The sequence below is a fragment of the Falco rusticolus genome, chromosome 3, assembly GCF_015220075.1.
Source record: "Falco rusticolus isolate bFalRus1 chromosome 3, bFalRus1.pri, whole genome shotgun sequence".
In the NCBI taxonomy this organism is placed as follows: Eukaryota; Metazoa; Chordata; class Aves; order Falconiformes; family Falconidae; genus Falco; species Falco rusticolus.
In genome coordinates this window covers 14,629,074-14,647,557 of record NC_051189.1, presented here as the reverse complement: position 1 = coordinate 14,647,557, position 18,484 = coordinate 14,629,074, and the positions used below count along the sequence as shown (strand labels likewise).

Genomic DNA, 18,484 nt, shown 5'->3' with positions numbered 1-18,484 from the left:
CACATCCAACTGGGGAATAAGCCAGCCCAACCAGAGCAGTGGTATATGTTCCTCAGCTACCTCCCAAGATGAGCATCAGAAGACCAGCCACCTCAAGGGTGAGTGTGGCTATGGTGGATCCACTTGCACCCCTCCTGGGAATCCCGCGTGCTTGTTAACCTGTCTGAAATGCTTGTAAACCAACACAGGCAGCATGGGGAACAAAGAGGAAACATTAGGTATTACTGTGCAGTCACAGGGCCATGATCTCATTGCAATTACAAACACGGTGGGATAGCTTGCATGACTGGAATGCTGGCATGGATGGCTATGTACTTTTTAGGAAAGACAAGCCGGCAAGGAGAGGTGGTGGAGTTGCTCTTTATGTGAAGGAGCAACTGGAATGTATTGAGCATTGCCTAGTGGTGGATGCAGAACAGGTGGAGAGCTTATGGGTGAAGATCAAGAAGCAGGCAAACAGGAGGGACACTGTTGTGTGTGTCTGCTACAGGTCACCTGATCAGGAAGAGGCCTTCTACAGGCAATTGGAGGTAGCCTCACGATCACAGGCCCTGGTTCTCATGGAGGACTTCAACCTCCCTGGTATCTGCTGGAAAGACAACACAGCTAGGCTCACTTAGTCCAGGAGGTTCCTGCAGAGCGTTGATAATAATATTTTGATGCATGTGATGGAGGAGCCAACAAGGTGAGGTGTGCTCTTAGACCTTGTATTCACAAACAAAGAAGGACTGATTGGGGATGTGAAGGCTGAGGACAACCCTGGCTGCAGTGACCATGAGATAGTGGAGTTCAGGATCCTGCATGGAGGAAGCAGGGCAACAAATAGGATTGTAACCCTGGACTTCAAAAAACTAATTTTGGCCTCTTCAAGGACCTAATTGGAGGAATCCATTCGGTTAAGGCTCTAAAAGGTAGGGAAGTCTAAGAGAGCTGGCTAATATTCAAGCATCACTTCCTCCAAGCTCAGGATAGGTACATTCCCATGAGTAAGAAATCAAGCAAAGGGGGCAGAAGGCCTGCATGGATGATCTGCAAGGAGCTCCTGGCTAACCTCAAACAGAAGGAAGTTTATGGGATGTGGAAAAAGGGACAGGCCACTTGGGAAGAATATAGGGATGTTGTCAGAACATGCAGGAAGGCTAAGATCTGTTTGAAATCAAATCTGGTGAGGGAGGTCAAGGACAACAACAACAAGGGCTTCTTCAAGTACATCAGCAGGAAAAAGATGACTAGGGAAAATGTGGCCCGCTGCTGAATGAGGTGGGTGCCCTGGTGACAAAGGACACAGAGAAGGCAGAGTTACTGAATGCCTTCTTTGCTTCAGTCTTCACTGCCAAGGCCAGGCCTCAGAAATCCCAGACCCTGGAGGCAAAAGAGGAAGTCTGGAGAAAGGAGGACTTTCCCTTGGTCAAAGAGGATTATGTTAGAGATCACTTAAGCAAACTTGACACCCACAGATCCATGGGCCCTAATGGCATGAACCCCTGAATACAAGTGTTGAGGGATCTGGTAGATGTTATTGCTAAGCAACTCTCCATCATCTTTGAAAGTTCATGGAGAACAGGAGAGGTGCCTGAGGACTGGAGGAAAGCCAGTGTCACTCCAGTCTTCAAAAGGGCAAGAAGGACCCAGGAAACTACCAGCCGGTCAGCCACACCTCCATCCCTGGAGAGGTGATGGAACAGCTCATCCTGGAGGTCATCTCAAAGCATGTGGAGTAAAAGAAGGTCATCAGAAACAGTCAACAGATTCACCAAGGGGAAATCAAGCCTGCCCAACTGGGTAGCCTTCTGTGATGGAATGACTGGCTGGGTATATGACGGCAGAGCAGTGGATATTGTCTACCTTGACCTCAGCAAGGCTTTTGACACTATCTCCCATGATGTCCTCATATATAAGCTCAGGAAGTGTGGGTTAGATGAGTGGATAGTGAGGTGGGTTGAGAACTGGCTGAATGCCAGAGCTCAGAGGGTTGCAATCAGCAGCACAGAGCCTGGCTGGAGGCCTGCAGCTAGCGGTGTTCCCCAGGGGTTTATGCTGCGTCCAGTCCTGTTCAACTTATTCATCCATGACCTGGATGAAAAGATGTGAGTGTACCCTCAGCAAATTTGCTGATGCTACAAAACTGGGAGGAGCGGCTGACACACCAGCAGGCTGCACTGCCATTCAGTGAGACCTGAGCAGGCTGGAGAGCTGGGCAAAGAACTTCATGAAGTTCATCAAAGGCAAATGCAGGGTCCTGCCCCTGGGGAGGAACAACCTCATGTACAGGCTGGGGCTGACCTGCTAGAAGGCAACTCTGCAGACAAGGACCTGGGAGCTCTGGTGGACAGCAAGTTGCCCGTGGGCCAGCAGTGAGCCCCTGGGGCCAAGAAGGCCAATGGCACCCTGGGGTGCATTAGGAGGAGCGTGGTCAGCAGGTCGAGGGATGTGACCCTCCCCCTCTGCTCTGCCATGGTGGGGCCACACCTGGAGTGCTGTGTCCAGTTCTGGGCTCCTCAGCTCAAGAGGGACAGGGAACTACTGGGGAGGGTCCAGCGGAGGGCTGTGAAGATGATGAGGGGGCTGGAGCATCTCCCTGATGAGGAAAGGCTGAGAGAGCTGGGCCTGTGTAGCCTGGAGAAGAGAAGACTGAGAGGGGAACTTATCAACGTGTACAAGTATCTTAAGGGCGAGTGTCAGGAGGATGGGACCAGGCTTTTTTTAGTGGAGCCCAGTGACAGGACAAGGGGCAATGGGCACAAACTGCAACACAGTAAGTTCCTTCTGAATATGAGGAAGAATTTCTTTATCTTGAGGGTGACAGAGCACTGGCACAGGCTGCCCAGAGAGGCTGTAGGGTGTCCTCTCAAAACCTGCCTGGACGTGATTCTGTGCAACATGCTCTAAGTGAACGTGCTTTAGCAGTAGAGTTGGACTAGACGATCTCCAGAGGGCCCTTCCAACCCTGACCATTCTATGATTCTGGTACAGAGCTATTGTCCAGATAATCATTAAAGCAGATGGAATATTGACTAAGAATGAGTACTTCAAAGCTGACATAAACTGCCCTTGATGTAGTTGGTTGCATGTTGGTTTTCAGAGAAGCAAGCTGTGGATTTCAGTCTGTTTGTTTAGAAACCATTGAAGTCAGCAGAGCTTATGGCATGGGACTTGTTGGAGGGATTGAGGTACAAATTTCTGAGTAAGCAGCTGCTGCTGTTTGTTTCTGTAGTGCACATCTGTAGAAAGAAACAAGTTGATATCAAAGAGTATAGTCAGTTTCTGCCAAGGCTTTCTCCTCTTACTGGGCAAAATCTAGGAAAGCTCTCAGTATTGGCTGGCTGGTTTGGTCAAAGAGTTACCATATCAAGGCAATTTCCCTTTATTAACACAGGCATGCATGTTTCAAAGGATATTAACCAGGTGTTTTTGCTTTATAGGTTCTTCTTGTATGAGCGATTCTATCCTGAATGAACAAGAAACTCTGAAGATGGAGTTGTGAGGGAAAGCTGAATATTCTAATGGTGCCATAAAGTCATGGAGTAAGACCAGAAGACTGAGAGCATAAATAATAGCAGTTGCTCCACTGGAAACAGATGCTACAAGGAGAAATAACATTGCTGAACCTTTAAGGTCATCACACTTGGAAAAGGAACAAGCAGAGTAATTGCTGGGGTGACAAATAACCATCTAGTGTAGACAAATAGATCCAAGCAGGGATTTACCTGCAGCAGTCACAGGTGAAATTCCTCACTAAAGGGTTATTCATGGCAATGAGCTGATTTAGCAAACTCTTTATCTGGTCAACACAGACTCAGGCTTCTTTAGCAGATAATTTTGCTTGGGAACATAGTTATGCTAATGGAAGTTTTGAGAGGGATAACGAAGAAAGCCATCAGTATCTATGATAGGAAGCAGGAGATTTAGGCCCAGGCTAAGGAGCAGTGAAGTTGCGCTCACAGCTCCAGTCTCCAACCCTGTTATCTAGCTTCCACTCACTGCTAATTGTCATTAGAGAGGTTGGCAGCAGTGGTGAGAATTAGAGAACCAGTTCATCTGGGATATTAGCAAGAACTAAATGTTTAGAGAACGAGGAGAGGTGAATCCATCCAACACAGACATAAGCTGAAGGAGAGGACAGCTGTTAATGAGCTGTTTAACCAGCCCAAACTTGCCTTCTTTAGTGCACTCAAATACCACTGCAAATGTGAAATTAATTTAACTGCTTCAGTTGCTAGCCCTTCCTTGTCTTCATCTCCTACAGTATCAGCACTGGCCTGGGTGAGCTGAGGAGCTCAGCTTTCCCTATGTGGCATAAAAAATGTTATTTGTGGGGATTCAAAGGAGTAATCGGTTTGGAATGAGTGCTCAGTTATTGGCAGCAGCATCACCAGGTGTAACATTTCTGACTGATCTTTGCTTTCTGTGCTCAGATCCATTGTTCAGTGATACAGTTTTCTGTGGAATTTATTTTGTCCTTTTTATTATTTTCTATTTCTGAAGATGGCACTCAGCTGATTAAATTTTGCCTCACAAACCTGTTTCATCAATGAAAAGCATTATATTTATCTTACTACAATTAACCACTTTAATGTTTTGGGGCCTCCTTTGTTAATAAACATTAGTGTCTTATAAAATATAGGAATCAAGGTTTCCTAGCCATATTGGCCATCTTTTAAAAATGTGCCTGATCCAGCGGTGATGCTCCCAGTTTTCTTTAAGGCCTGGGTAACAGCCTGCAAAAAGCAAGACCTGTATTTATAAAGAATCCATATGTTGCACTGTGTTGGCTGTATGTGGGTCTCATCTGATGATTGCTGTGTGATTACAGGTTCTGCTGTTTCCATTTGTGATTTACTTTAAAGATAATATTTACTGAGACAAACCCAACTCCTTTGAGCATACAGGCTTGATGAGAGGTTCATTTGTGCACTTCACAGCTCAATATAAATCATGGCACCAATGCATACAGGAACCTATGCTAAATATTTACTGTTTCCAAGGCCAAATTGATTAGCCATCCCCCCCCCAAAGTCATCCTCCTTTTGTTGCAGGGCTTGTAGCACCTAGGTGTGCCATTGCAGCATCCCAGCAGGACTGTCTCTGTGCTGGGACACAAATAATTCAGGGTATCTCCAGTCTTGGCCTCTCCTCTTGAGGCAAATGAGCAGGAGTTTAGCAATGAGCTGTATCTCCTACTGTACTTCAGCACATACTCTTTTTACATCCTCAGGCAACCCTTGTTTTGGTGAGAACTCAGACTGGTGACAGGCTGAAGAGCTAAGCTCTGGAAAGTGACTTCAGAGAATTTGATTAGTTCCTTGACTGGACAATAGACTCAACTGTAGGCTGCAGACACATAATTCAAGGTGTAATTGTCATCCATTTGTAAGTGTCTTATGCCAGTCAAGGTACCGTAGTGCATTTGAGCCGTCCAAATGGGACTGACAGTTATGACGTAGTGCCTACAGGAGAGCCTTGACCTCCTGGCTTGGGTGCAAGAGGTCAGATGGATACGGACATGCAATTTATCTGTCTACAGTGCAGTCATTCACTTGTGAGAAGGACACCTTGGGCTATTTTAAAAGCCCACAGCCAGTGGACTCAATGGAATCAGTGGGTTTAGGGCAAGATCCATCTCCTCTATCTCCCAGATCCTCACACCTGAGTGCATAGCACAGCTTAAAATCTTTTGGCTGCATTGACTAGCTTTTCCCTGGCTGTTACAGAGACCAGGCAACTAGGTTAGATACATATAACTCTACTTGAAGGCAACTAAAGGTAAGAAGGACCTACTCAATCTCCTTATGCCTTTGCTTTCACTCAAAAAGTGTGGACAGTATTCCCTCCTTTCCCCATCATCACCTCCCTACAATTTATTTTCTAAACCCCTCCATTCAGAGATTTATTGTTGCCCCTTTCTGTGGGTAGCTGGCACAGCAGAGTGGTGACCTACAGCTACTATGGCTGGACATTCAGAGGTTAGTCACAGCTGGGAGGATAGACGCTGGCATCATTTTGTTAAAATGTAGAAAACTGAATCCTATCAAAACATCACACCAGAAAATAATCACGCTTCTTCTAAAAAAAATTAAACCCTTTTTATTTGTATATTTATTTTTATATATAAAAGAAATACAAAAAAAAAGAACACAAACAAAATGCTGATTATGGCAATTCAGTTTTGTCAGCCCCCTCTGCCTGGGCTGCTGCCTCAGATCCACCAGGAGTTAGCAAAGTCCTCCGGTTGTAATGTCCTTTAATGATTCCAGAGTTATTGTTCTCATTAAGGATTTGCTTCTGTTTTTGCCTGTTAAGAGATTGTACAAGTCCTAATACAACAGCTGCTAATGAATACTGTCCAGTCAGTTTTCTTGGTTGTAAGATTAAAGGATTTGGTTGAACTCTTCCTAGAAGAAAATATGTTTTGATTTTTCCTTCCTGTTCACTGATACCTTTGACATAAATCTCTCCTCGGTAGTCGAAGGCAAATCCCCGGTCCTTCAGGATCAGATACGTTTCTTCAGGCACTTGTATTCTGTCACTAACACCTGTGCTGTCCATTCGACTTGCTAAATTAACTGTTTTGCCCCAGATATCGTATTGGGGTTTCTTAGCACCGATAACTCCCGCCACCACAGAGCCATGGCTAATCCCTATTAAAAAAAATAATAATAAATTGAGAGCCCGTTAGACAAGAATGCCTAAAAAATCTTATCTGCACTTAAAAACCACATAAAGCCTGGTTCAGATACATTTATCTCTAACCTTAAGGAAGAGGTGTATACAAAAGGAAAGTAAGGAAAAAAAGCCAGAAAAGCTAGAAAACATGAAAAGTGATATCCACAGAGTTATTTTACAGGATGTCTGTCTCATTGGAACAACAGTACTTGCCTATCATCTGTATTCTGCACACTATTGCCAAAGTTCCTGCAAAGTGATTCTTATGTAGTAGGAAAAATCCCTCTAGAAGGATCTTTCCGGGTCTACGTTTGCTGAAAGTAACCTTGTTAGGACTATACAGTCAAGAAATTATATCTTTATGTTCCATGATATGAAAATATTGAAGTACTTTATGAAGTTATTGAACAACTGTATCTTGTAAGATTGTTGCATAAATTCAAGAAAAGCAATAATATAGAAGAGACTATTTTTTTGTGCTGCAGCAATTGAAGAATACGTTTAGTGACAGAAAAAGGTACATCTCTGGAAAAAGGATCTTAGGTTTTTAGATATTTTTTTTTTAAAGAATGTATTTTTTTAATTGGTGATAGAGATTATTTCCAAATACTGTTGCATTTATGCTCTATGAAATTTTTGCAAGTGATTCACACTTAAGAAGAATGCATATATGTTCTCTGAGAAATCTTGGGAACTGGGAGTTTGCTGTTCAAAACTGTTAGGAGGTGCAGATCACAGGGAGAGGTGCTGTGACCCTCCATGTTGTGACTGATAATATTCTTCCACTTTTTTTTATGGCAGAGTTGTCTGTAAAGAACATATTTCTTCCAGGTGGTTTTTGATTTTGGTCAGTGATCCAGTCAACATGAGAAGCCATCAGATTTACTCCTGCTACATGCCATATATTCAAGGCCAACTTTTCAGGTCCCACGCCACTAGCTGTTCAGGATATCCCATCTGGGTAACAGGTTCCCCATCACAGCAATTCACTGATCAGGTCAGGACTGGAATTCAATTTTTGTGCAAAACCGAAGTACTACACACAGGCTTTAGCGTAAGACACTACTACCATTTACTGAAGATGAATCTTAAGACAAGAAGATTAACTGGAGAGAGTGCAAGCCAGTATCAAGCCTGGGGTTAGGTCTGGGGTGTCCAGTTCACTTTGTGTGTTATACCTATGGGCTCTTGGACAGGCTTGCTAGACAGTAGCTTAATTATGTTACCCATTCACAATTCACTAAAATGTAGACCTCCTGCAGTCCCCATATCAGGGCCGATATTCTGCAAATGGAGTATTTCTTATTTCTAACTTTGCCTAGGATGAAGTGAATTTGAAAACAGAAGATAAAGTATTTGGAGTTTCTTAAATTGTACATATCCTTGCAATGGTCCTGGCGTGCACTTATAGAGTCATATCCTTGCAGACAAAATTACATTTCAATTCTCATGTTCAAACTATGCTTACCAATACGGAGTTCAAAGTTGTTAAATGAATGCTTGTTGATCTCCTGTATGCTTTCATTCAAAGCTATGGAGAAGTCGGCCAGAGCGCACAAATGCCCCCATTTGTCTTCACATTGCTGAGGAGTAAATTATCAACAATATGTTAGAAAGGTTTTGCATTTGCCCATCTCCCACCCATCCCTGCCAAGTGCCTTGTATCTGAGTTCGGAATTTATCAGAACAGTCTCCACATACTAGATCCAAAAAAGGTAGGGTATTATGAATGGTAATGCTTCCCTTTTATATTACAACACTCGTATACCTGGATACAGAGAAGATTAGCGTGAAGTACCAAAGAAAGTAATTTCCTGTCAATAATCTGACAGGCAATCATGAGAATTAATAAGGCCTGTGAAATATATCTAAGGCGGAGAAAGTAGAGAGGATTGAGATAGCTCAGGTGCAAGGGGCAAAAACTAGTGAGAACCAGAGACAACCATGTAAGTGAGAAGCAGAATGAAAGAAGTGAAAGATGTAATCCTCCTTTACCGAAACTGTTACCCAGGAAAAGCTCTAATTCCAGTGCTTTCAGGGATGGAATAATGACAGGAACAACAGGGCAAGCCAGGCAACCAGGGACCTGTTAAGTGGGTGAGAAAAAGCTGTTCTGTAGCTCACTAATTGCCTCTGCTTAAAGCAGAATTTTCCCCAGTCTTTAATAGTAAGGCCAGTTGCCCTCGGGGTACTCAGCCCCCTGGGCTGGAAGACTGGGAAGAGGAGCAGAATGAAGTCCCCATAGTCCAGGAGAAAACTGTTAGTGACCTGCTGCTCTGTTTAGACAGGCACAGGTTTATGGGGCCAGGAGGGATTACCCTGAGGGTAGAGGGAGCTGGCAGAGGAGCTTGCCAAGCTGATCTCCATCATTTATCAACAGTCCTGGCTAACTGGGGAGGTCTCTGAAGACTGAAGGTTAACCAGCGTAACACCCATTTGCAAGAAGGTCAGAAAGGAGGATCCGAGGAACTACAGGTCTGTCAGCCTAACCTTGGTGCTGGGGAAGGTTTATGGAGCAGGTCAGCCTGAACACCATCATGCGGCATGTGCAGGGGATCAGACCCGGTCAGCATGGGTTTGTGAAAGGCAGGTCCCACTTGTCTAACTTGATCTTCTATGACAAGGTGACCTGCCTAGTGGATGAGGGAAAGGCTGTAGATATGTTCTTCCCGGACCTTAGTAAAGCCTTTGACACCGTCCCCCCAGCATTCTCCTGGAGAAACGGGCTGCTCATGGCTTGGATGGGTTCACTCTACACTGGTTTCAAAGCTGGTTGGACAGCCAAGCCCAGAATGATGATGAATGGTCACAAGCAGTGTTCCCCAGGGCTCAGTATTGGGGCCGGTCCTGTTTAATACCTTTATCAACAACCTGGAAAGGGGGATTGAGTGCACCTTCAGTAAGTTTGCAGATGACACCAAGTTGTGGGGTGGACTGTTGATCTGCTAAAGGGCAGGAAGGCTCTGCAGAGGGATCTGGACAGGCTGGCCTGGTGGACCAAGGCCAATTGTGTGAGGTTCAACAAGAAGTGCTGGGTCCTGCACTTGGGTCACACCAACCCCACACAGCGCCACAGGCTGGGGCAGAGCGGCTGGGAAGCTGCCTGGCAGAAAAAGACCTGGGGGTGCTGGTTGATGGCTGGCTGAACATGAGCCAGCTGTGTGGCCAGGTGGCCAAGAAGGTCAACAGCATCCTGGCTTGTATGTGAAGCAGTGTGGCCAGCAGGACTAGGGCAGTGATTGTCCCTCTCCCCTGTACTGGGCACTGGTGAGGGCACACACTGAATACTGTGTTCAGTTTTGGGTGCCTCATTACAAGAGGGACATTGAGGTGCTGGAGTGTGTCCAGAGACGGGCAACGGAGCTGGGGAAGGGTCTGGAGCACAAGTCTGATGAGGAGCAGCTGAGGGAACTGGGGGTGTTCAACCTGGAGAAGGGAAGACTCCTGGGGATCTTATTGCTCTCTACAGCTACCTGAAAGGGTGTTGTAGGCAGGTGGGGGTTGGTCTCTTCTCCAGAGTAACAAGTGACAGGACAAGAAGAAATGGCCCCATGTTGTGCCAGGGGAGGTTCAGTTTGGACATTAGGAAAAAATTCTTCACTGAGAGGGTGGCAAAGCATTGGAACAGGCTGCTCAGGGAAGTGGTAGAATCACCATCTCTGGAGGAGTTTAAAAAACACATAGATGCAGTGCTTAGGGACATGGTTTAGTGAAGAACTTGAAAGTCCTAGGTTAAGGGTTGGACTTGATGATCATAAAGGTCTTTTCCAACCTAAATGATTCTATGATTCTCTGATTGTAAAGAATCAATGGAATTTTTCTAGTTTATAAAGCTCACTCTAATATGGCTTCTGCTTTTCTGGCAGTTTCAATCAACGTGGGCAGATTTGATTCCCACTCTGTGACTGATCTGGGCCAGCACACCCTTTTTTGTGGTGCTCTTCCTTGGGGAGAGGTACCAGTTGCCAAGAAAGACAGATTTCAGCAACAGCTGACTTATCGCTGGATGTATTTTAGAGCCTTATCTTATTCCTGTGGAGACCCCATTTCCAGGCATATTCTTTGGTGTAGTTATGAATGGATTTCTCTCATCTGACTTATCTGAGGTTTATGGCTGTGACTGTGAGTGTTTCCTCTGTGGCTGATTTTTCCCTCAGGTTGGTTTGCACCTCTGCAAGCGAGGGCAGCATGCAGGCTTCTGGCTTTGTGACGTTCTTCAGTTGAACTGATGGGTCTGCTTTCTTTTTGATGTATAGTTTATTGCACTGTCTGTAGATATACAGCTACATCATCACAAAAATGTATAAATGCAACCTTACACTTCCATAAGTATGCTGTCAGTTGTTAGATCCTGTCTCTTCATAGATTATTGGAGGATGTCAGCCAGATTCCTGTCTGAGTTACAGCGGTAACTTTAGAGTATGTCCGAAGGCATAGATAGACCTGCTCTAGATTCACATCAGTGTGATTGAAAGGAGATGGTTTTTTTCTCCTATAAACCTAAATTTGAGGAAAGAATCCATATGGTTCTTGTTCTGAGCACAAGATGGCATTTCAATTCATCAAGAAGCACAACTGTTGTCTGCCAGAAGCCCCAAATGTCTATTTTCTTTTAGAAAACACAGCTCAATGAACATCATAAAGATAACACTAATAATCTCTAATATGAACGATTTGAGACAACAAAAGCTTTGATTCTTAAGGGAAACTATTCTTACCTGTTTTTCAGGCGATAATCCTGACACAGCCATGTATGTGCTGCCAATCGTTTTAATTTTTTCAATATCTTGAAATCTCTCTTCACCTAGTAACTAATACATATGTAAAAACCCACTGTTACTTCTGTAATTCTTAATGCATAATGCTTCTACAGATACCAAAATGAATCATTACACTCATGTTATCTTGCAGCTTGTCACAATGCACAGTTCATTCAGAGTTCTGGGGCACACCGAGCTGGGGCGCTTTGCAACATCATCTACTCACAGAGTGCATTCAAGCTAAATTCTGTTGCACTCTGTAAAGCTGTTGGTAAATCACAGAATGGATAATAGAAGACATGCATATTCCAGCCTAACTTAAATGCAGATGAGTCCTGCATTTCCTGGGGTATAATTTCTGAAAATTAGTGAAGACAAACTCTCTGTGTATGATGTGTGAATATAAGAAGATTTGATTATTTACAAGTGTTCAACTAAAGTTGCAAAATAAGTGCTGCTACAGCAACAACTCAGGTGATGAGACCAGTGTTAAAGGGAATTCAGTCCACTTAAAACAACCGTTTTAGCCATCTTACACAGTCAATGGATGGAGGTAGATGCCTCCAAAGAACTTTTATGACAGATTAAGTCCTCCTGTATCCCACGCTTCCCTTTACTTACTGTCAGACCTAACGCTGCTATATGTCCAATGGGTCATTTGGTCTAGACTTCTTTTATGTGTTTTCCCCTTCTATTAAAAATTCAGGGAGCCAACGGGAAGTGGTAAACACCTGTATCTATTTGGGATAGCTATAGGTGCTAAGTAGGCATAAAGAACTTGTCAGATTGACAATCGGCAAGAGGAAGAATAAGTTCAGTCTGTGACTAAAGCACTGAGTGGAGTGGGAGTGACAGTTTGGTCCCTGTTCAAAGTCCATATACACAGTTTATCTTAGGACTTCCCATGAAATAAGAGCCAGAGCCTTACATTCCTTGAGATACCTAAGCAGAGTTCATGCTGTGAACTCTATGAATGACAGCAGAGCTTCATGTGGGATATGGGCTTGTATCACCTCATCGCAGGATTTTGAAAAGTTTATTGCTAATGTTACCCCAAAATACCCTGAGAAACTTCATGATAAGCAGTATGGCATCATCTAATACATTTAGGTATCAATATGGTTAGGCACTCCTGGAAGAAAAAAACCCAAAAACAGCTCACAGAGAAAAGAGGTTTCAAACTTTTGGTTCTAAAAGCTCAGCTTAGTTGGGATTTAAATGAAAAAAAATCTTGCTGTGGTCAGGCAAAAAATTTAATGAAGCATTTCCCCCTCTTTTTGTACACTGTTGTGCATTCTTCTTCCATCTTGTGGGTTTGAATTTCCTGTCAATTAAAAACTAAAGGGATTATTTCATTCAAAGGGAGAAACATACCAAAGGCATAACATAAAATATCCCCCTGCCATTGAACTAACCACAGCGTACGTCAGCCGGAGCGCCGGGGTCTTGGAAGCTTTGCTGTTCGTGTACAGATATCACACCATCTGTCTCTAATGGGAGGCTGCACAGCATTGCGCGCAGGGAATACAAAGCCATATGGTTAATGGCTCCCTTCCAAGTCAGGAAAGTCCAAAAACTTGACCTGCTTCTCATTTTTCTTCTAACTGCCAGAAAAGCCGATTATCTATGTTTTCTTCCTACAAGGGCAGCTCTTCCAACTGCTCTCTTAAAGGAAAAGATAATTTCTTGTAGCTCTGCTTTTGTGAGCAGTCTGAGAGCACCAGGTGTGTGGGCAAGGGGAGAAAATGGTCTTGGTTAAAAACAGCCTGTATTTTCATTTCCAGATGGTTGCTGGAAGCAACAGCAAACAGCATAGTAATTTAAAATGTATGATAAATAGCTTAAATGATTCTTTTTAAGAAAGAAAGGACCTATTGGCTGTGAGGCGATTTAGAAGAAATAACATCAAGTTATCTTTTTTCTTGCTCATTATTGTTTCCAAATCTCTGCTTTTCCTGCTTTATCCTGTCTGTTAAATCACTTCTTTCCTTCTTCAAATAATGGTTTATTTACCAATTACTTTTTTTTCACAGTGTCACAGCCTGATAGATTTTGATATTGGAGAAAGATATCCAACTCAAGCTTAAATCAGCTGCTATTTGTTGCGGCATTTTAAATAGGCGTGCTAATTTACCAAGATAGTCCAGGGAACATTTTCAAACACCAGAATGTGGTTGGTATCTGAAAAGCAACTAATGGCTTGATGCCGCAATTCATGTACAGCCAAGGTTATATGGAGGTCAGACCCTGGGATATACATGCCATGAAACATGTACAAAGTAGTACAAAAGAGAATGTTCTAGGGCATGACACACAATTGCAAAGTAATCAGTGAAGTCCGAAAGCAGGATCCTGAATTCTGCCAAAAACTCTATTTGTGGCAAAGTAATATATTAAAATCTGTTTGTCATAACCACTGTGTAAAACACTGCAGGATAAAGAAAAGGGGGGGGGGGGAAAAAGAACCCATGAACTAGAAAGCTCTTATTAAAGCGCAAATCCCAACTGTAACATCACTAAGATACATAAAAGCTAGATTAAGAAGGCTAGAAAGAATATTACATTTTAAAAAATCATTCAAGACTCATAATCTTCAGGAGAAATGTTCCAATATTATTTTTTGGTGTGACATCTCTAAGAATGGGGATTTAGTCCTTTATGTGTCTTAAGACTACAGTCATATAAAAAATGGGTAACTATAAAAGTAGACTTGCAATGTTCATATTTATTATTTGATGTATGAACAATTCCTGTCAGCACCTCTGTGCTTGGGTACAAAATAGGAAATCATATATAACTGTATTCTATAATGATGCTATATGTCAAATTAAAAAAAAAAAAAACAACAGCAAAATAATCCCCTTTTGTCAGTCCAGAAGCCAACACCTCCTATTCTGCCTCAGTCGACAAGAAGCCTGGATAATTTGGACATCAACAGATTTATGAAGCACCAGGGGAAAAAAACAGCCCTGAGTAAAGGCTGTGCTTTGAGAAGAGTCAACCACCTACTCCCTAAGACTGACTTTTGGACCAGGTTCCCCAAGCTCCCTAAGGAAGGTCCAGTCTGACTCCTCTGTGGGCTCCTACGCCATGCAGTTGCTGGTGGCAGGTTCTGTTCCACTGCTCATGATTTTTTGTTTGAATGGCTTTGTCTCTCTTACATAGATCCATTACCTGGTAAACAAAATAACAGATCTTGATCGTAAGCTTTCTGTTTTGCAGTAACATGGAAACTCCTCTAAGAAGAAGAAAGAAGTCGGATTTCCTTCTGGTGCACCTATCAAATTTTCCAAACCAGGTCAATTTGTGTTTGTACCACTGCTTTCATTCAGAAGCATCTTCCTGGCCTGATGGACAGAGCATTGCTACTACTATTCTTTATGTAAAGAAAAGAGGGGACTCAGTGTAGAATCTGATTGAGAATAGGAACTCAGTTCAGTTGGCTAAACACAGACGTCTAGAGTCATCTAGAGCGTGCTTTCCTGAAGAACCTCCAGTGGCTCGCTCCAGAACAACAGGAGTTTTCTGACGGTGCAGTACGGGACCATGTGGGCATCTCAAATCACCTAGGATTTCTCAAATGGCACCAGGTACCAATGTCTTACACTCCTGTGCTAAGACTTCTATATTAAGATATCTCTACAGAGGTATTCATGTGATGCTGAGGAGCAAAGTTTTCCCATGGCTAACAGATCTGCTCTGCTCTCAAGCTGCACATGTACATTTTGCTTCCAGGGCTGTACTGAAACAGCAGGCTGTCTTGTCAAAGCACATCATGGAGAACCAGGAATAGTGACATCATGTAATGTCAGTCAATAGTTACATGGAAACATTATGGGCCCTGAAACATCGTACCTGAAGTGACTTCTGGTTCCTTTTTCGTGGGTAGGGTTACTCCCTTCAGTTACTCAGCCTGGCATATCACTTTTCAGATTACTAAACCAGAACAAACTAATGGCACAACCATGCTGGAAGTAGGTTAGCATTCAGCAGGGGATCACGTATTTCATTTACTACCCATACAAATAACATATCTATTTTTCAACTAAACATGTCTGGGACAAAATACAGTCCCTAATTAGGTCTTTTATTAATTATAGAGCAGGTGTTAGGGGCCTGAATGTAATATTGTGTTAGGACTCTTGATGAAAACCTTGTCTTCTGTAATAGCCACAGTAGCAATGGAATTTTTGTTGTGAAGATTATATGAACGTGCATGACAAAATATCTGAAATTAATTCATAGCAATAGACTTTACATTAAGCTTGAGCCATAATAATTTTAATCAGATCTGGAAAGAAAAACAAAACTATTAATCAAGAAGCGTGCTGACAGCTGTGCAAGATCTCAGAGATAAGAAGCAGGTATTTATACCTATCGGGAAAGCAGTGCAGGAGTTTAAGAGACAGAGCTCTTTTCATAGGAAAGTAGTTTTGTTTTCTACTAAAATGCACAGGGGTGCATCCCCTGTGAATCCTTCTGTTTCCCACCAGTAATTTTACTATCTGACCAATTATATGGATGAATTCTCAATTTCACTGTCTCTCAGAATTTGGTAATCTTAAATCTAGTCCAGTATTTATGAACACACATAGCACTCTGTGAACATTCTCCATGCAGATGGCCAGGATGAGGAAGGGTGAAGGTGCAGTTAAGACCCCGAGCTGGGTTCATATTTAGGTTCTAGCTTCTGGCATGGGCAGCAGGTACCTTTGTTCTCAAAAAAATGCAGGAAAGTCAACTACCCCTTTGCACCTTTGTTTTCCTCTTGTGAAATTAAGATAACACAGAGGAACAAATTGAAAATAGATTCTTCAGAACTTGTGAAAGGCCTCAGGTGCTTGCTGCTCAGGATGGAATAATTTTCCATTAGCATTCATTGAGTCCATTAAACCCATGTTTTCAAAACAACATCTTTATCTGTTCGGATGTAGACCACTACTTCCCAGAGCTGTTGCAAATACCTTAATCCTTCTTTCTTCTACAGAATAAAGACATGTTCTTCTAGATACACCAGAGCTGACTGGGCTTTTATTTATGCATGTTTATGCTCAAGTAACTATTGGTTTCAGTCTCTGTCTCACTAGGTCATTCAGACCGAAGTTTGAGAAGACTAAGTGCAAAAGAGCAAAACAGACAATTGTAGTTGGAGTATAAAACCCCAGACAATTATCGGAAGCAGAATAGTTACTAAATTTGATAATTTAGGATGACATATCTGGTATTTGGGAATCATCATTTAAGCACTATCAGATTTTCTTTAGGAGTTGGTATTACCTCATCAAAGTCTGCAATGATTTCATTCAGCAAGCGTAGACATTCTACTCCTTGGTTATTCATCTCGGTCTGGGAATAGAAGTCAGCAAATCCAGGAATAGAAGCAAACATCACACCAACAGCATCATAGGACTGAGAGTATAATTCCTAAAAGAACAACGAAGAAAAATGAGCTGAAGCGGTAATATAGGTAAGAGAACATAACTGGTTGCAATTAAAATAGGTTTCTTATTTTTTCCATGCATAATACCTTAATATCCAAGTTTAGCGTTAGTATATTAAATATTGGCTAAATTCGACAGGAGGAGGCTGACAGCTCTCACATTTTTAGCTTGGACTATATGCAGGGTTTGCCCTTTCTTTGAAAGCCTGTTCTTTCTGCCTCTGAGGTCAGGGGGCTACACCAGCAAAAAAATGAAAGAGAATTTTTCATTTTGATTTATATGGGGAACCACTTGGAGAAATGAAGGATTCATTTGCAAATATGAATACCAGAGAATCAAACACTATTAGGCAAGTAAAAGGAACTTAATGTTTATTACTTATTATTGTTAAGTCTGTCTCATAAGTATTTGCAGTCGACAACGTATTTCTAAATTTGTTGATTAACAGGGATCAGATGGGACCATTTAAAATGTCTAATATGACCTCTTTGTAAAAAGTCCTCTCAGTTACCAGATTTTCTGGTTGATAATTTGTACTTGATGCTACTGCAGCTCTTTACAAGTTTGTTTTCAGAGAGCCTTTACTCTGTGGTAAACTGTGGTTCTCCTAATGTGACTATGGACCTATTTGGTTACCTGGCTCTGGGAGAGGTTCCTGCTATTAGGGTTTTAAAGGAGGGAGAAACAGAAATTAGGGTGATAACGGAGTTACTGGGGACAGAAAGCATCTTATAAGGGATCGGGCATAGGAAACTCTTAGGTTTAAGTATGTCCTGGGATAAGCTTCCACCTACGTTATTCATATAATTCACTCTGGTACTAAATGACAGATTTATTTATAGATGGGTTCTTGTCGTTATATATGTGAAACTGCAGTCAGTTTTTCTCTGAACATGAACAAATTTTTAGGAACAAAACTAATTTCAACTTTAAAAATGCCAAGGACAGAGTCCCCCCTGCAACTGCTGGTATGCTTTTCTAGTGGTCAATATACCACAACCATATGCGTTCTCTTTTTTCTTTTGCTCAATTTTTTTCTAGCTTCAACTTCTGTAGTTTTACCCAATGGTGGATACATTCATTTCTGTTCTGGGACTTGTCTTAAGGCATTCTGACCTGGAGTAGTTGCTTCTCAATGTTCTTGTTAATGTGCTTTAGTAAATTTTAGTGCTTTGGTCTCATGACAAAAGGACTTAGTGCTGGATGCCATACACCTGATGTGAACACCTCAGGTTCCTCTTCTTCCTTCATTCTGCTTCCCCCTAGAAAAGCATCCTGAATCCCTGCCCTGCACTTTGCTACCCTTTTAGTGCTGCTACTTATCTAGAATCTTTAACAATGCATCCTACAGTAAAAGTGGGAAAATTCTGCTAATTTCCAAAGACACTGCAAAGCTTTGAGAAAAAACTTGGTTGATTCCCTTCCTGTCCTTACACTTTTTTTCATTGAAGAACATCTGCAGGGTCATGGAAACCATACTCTAAGGACACTCTTATTCCCTTTCATAGGTATAGAAAAAAGTAATACACATATTAGTTTGTGGATACTTATGGAAGACTGGACAAAATGTGCTAGGAGAAGCATATATACACTCAGACATATTCTTTCCTCAGATCATGA

General features: G+C 42.4%; 1 protein-coding gene across 1 annotated transcript in view; it reads right to left on the bottom strand.

Moving 5' to 3' along the window:
- Window positions 1–6,064: 6,064 nt before the first annotated feature.
- The window catches only part of ADCY8 (adenylate cyclase 8), a 123,966-nt gene continuing 111,546 nt past the window's right edge, over window positions 6,065–18,484 (bottom strand). The window contains 4 exon segments of the mRNA XM_037381792.1: window positions 6,065–6,638; window positions 8,132–8,246; window positions 11,382–11,474; window positions 16,701–16,847. Of these exon segments, the coding sequence (XP_037237689.1) occupies window positions 6,151–6,638; window positions 8,132–8,246; window positions 11,382–11,474; window positions 16,701–16,847 (843 nt within the window). The 3' untranslated portion in view covers window positions 6,065–6,150.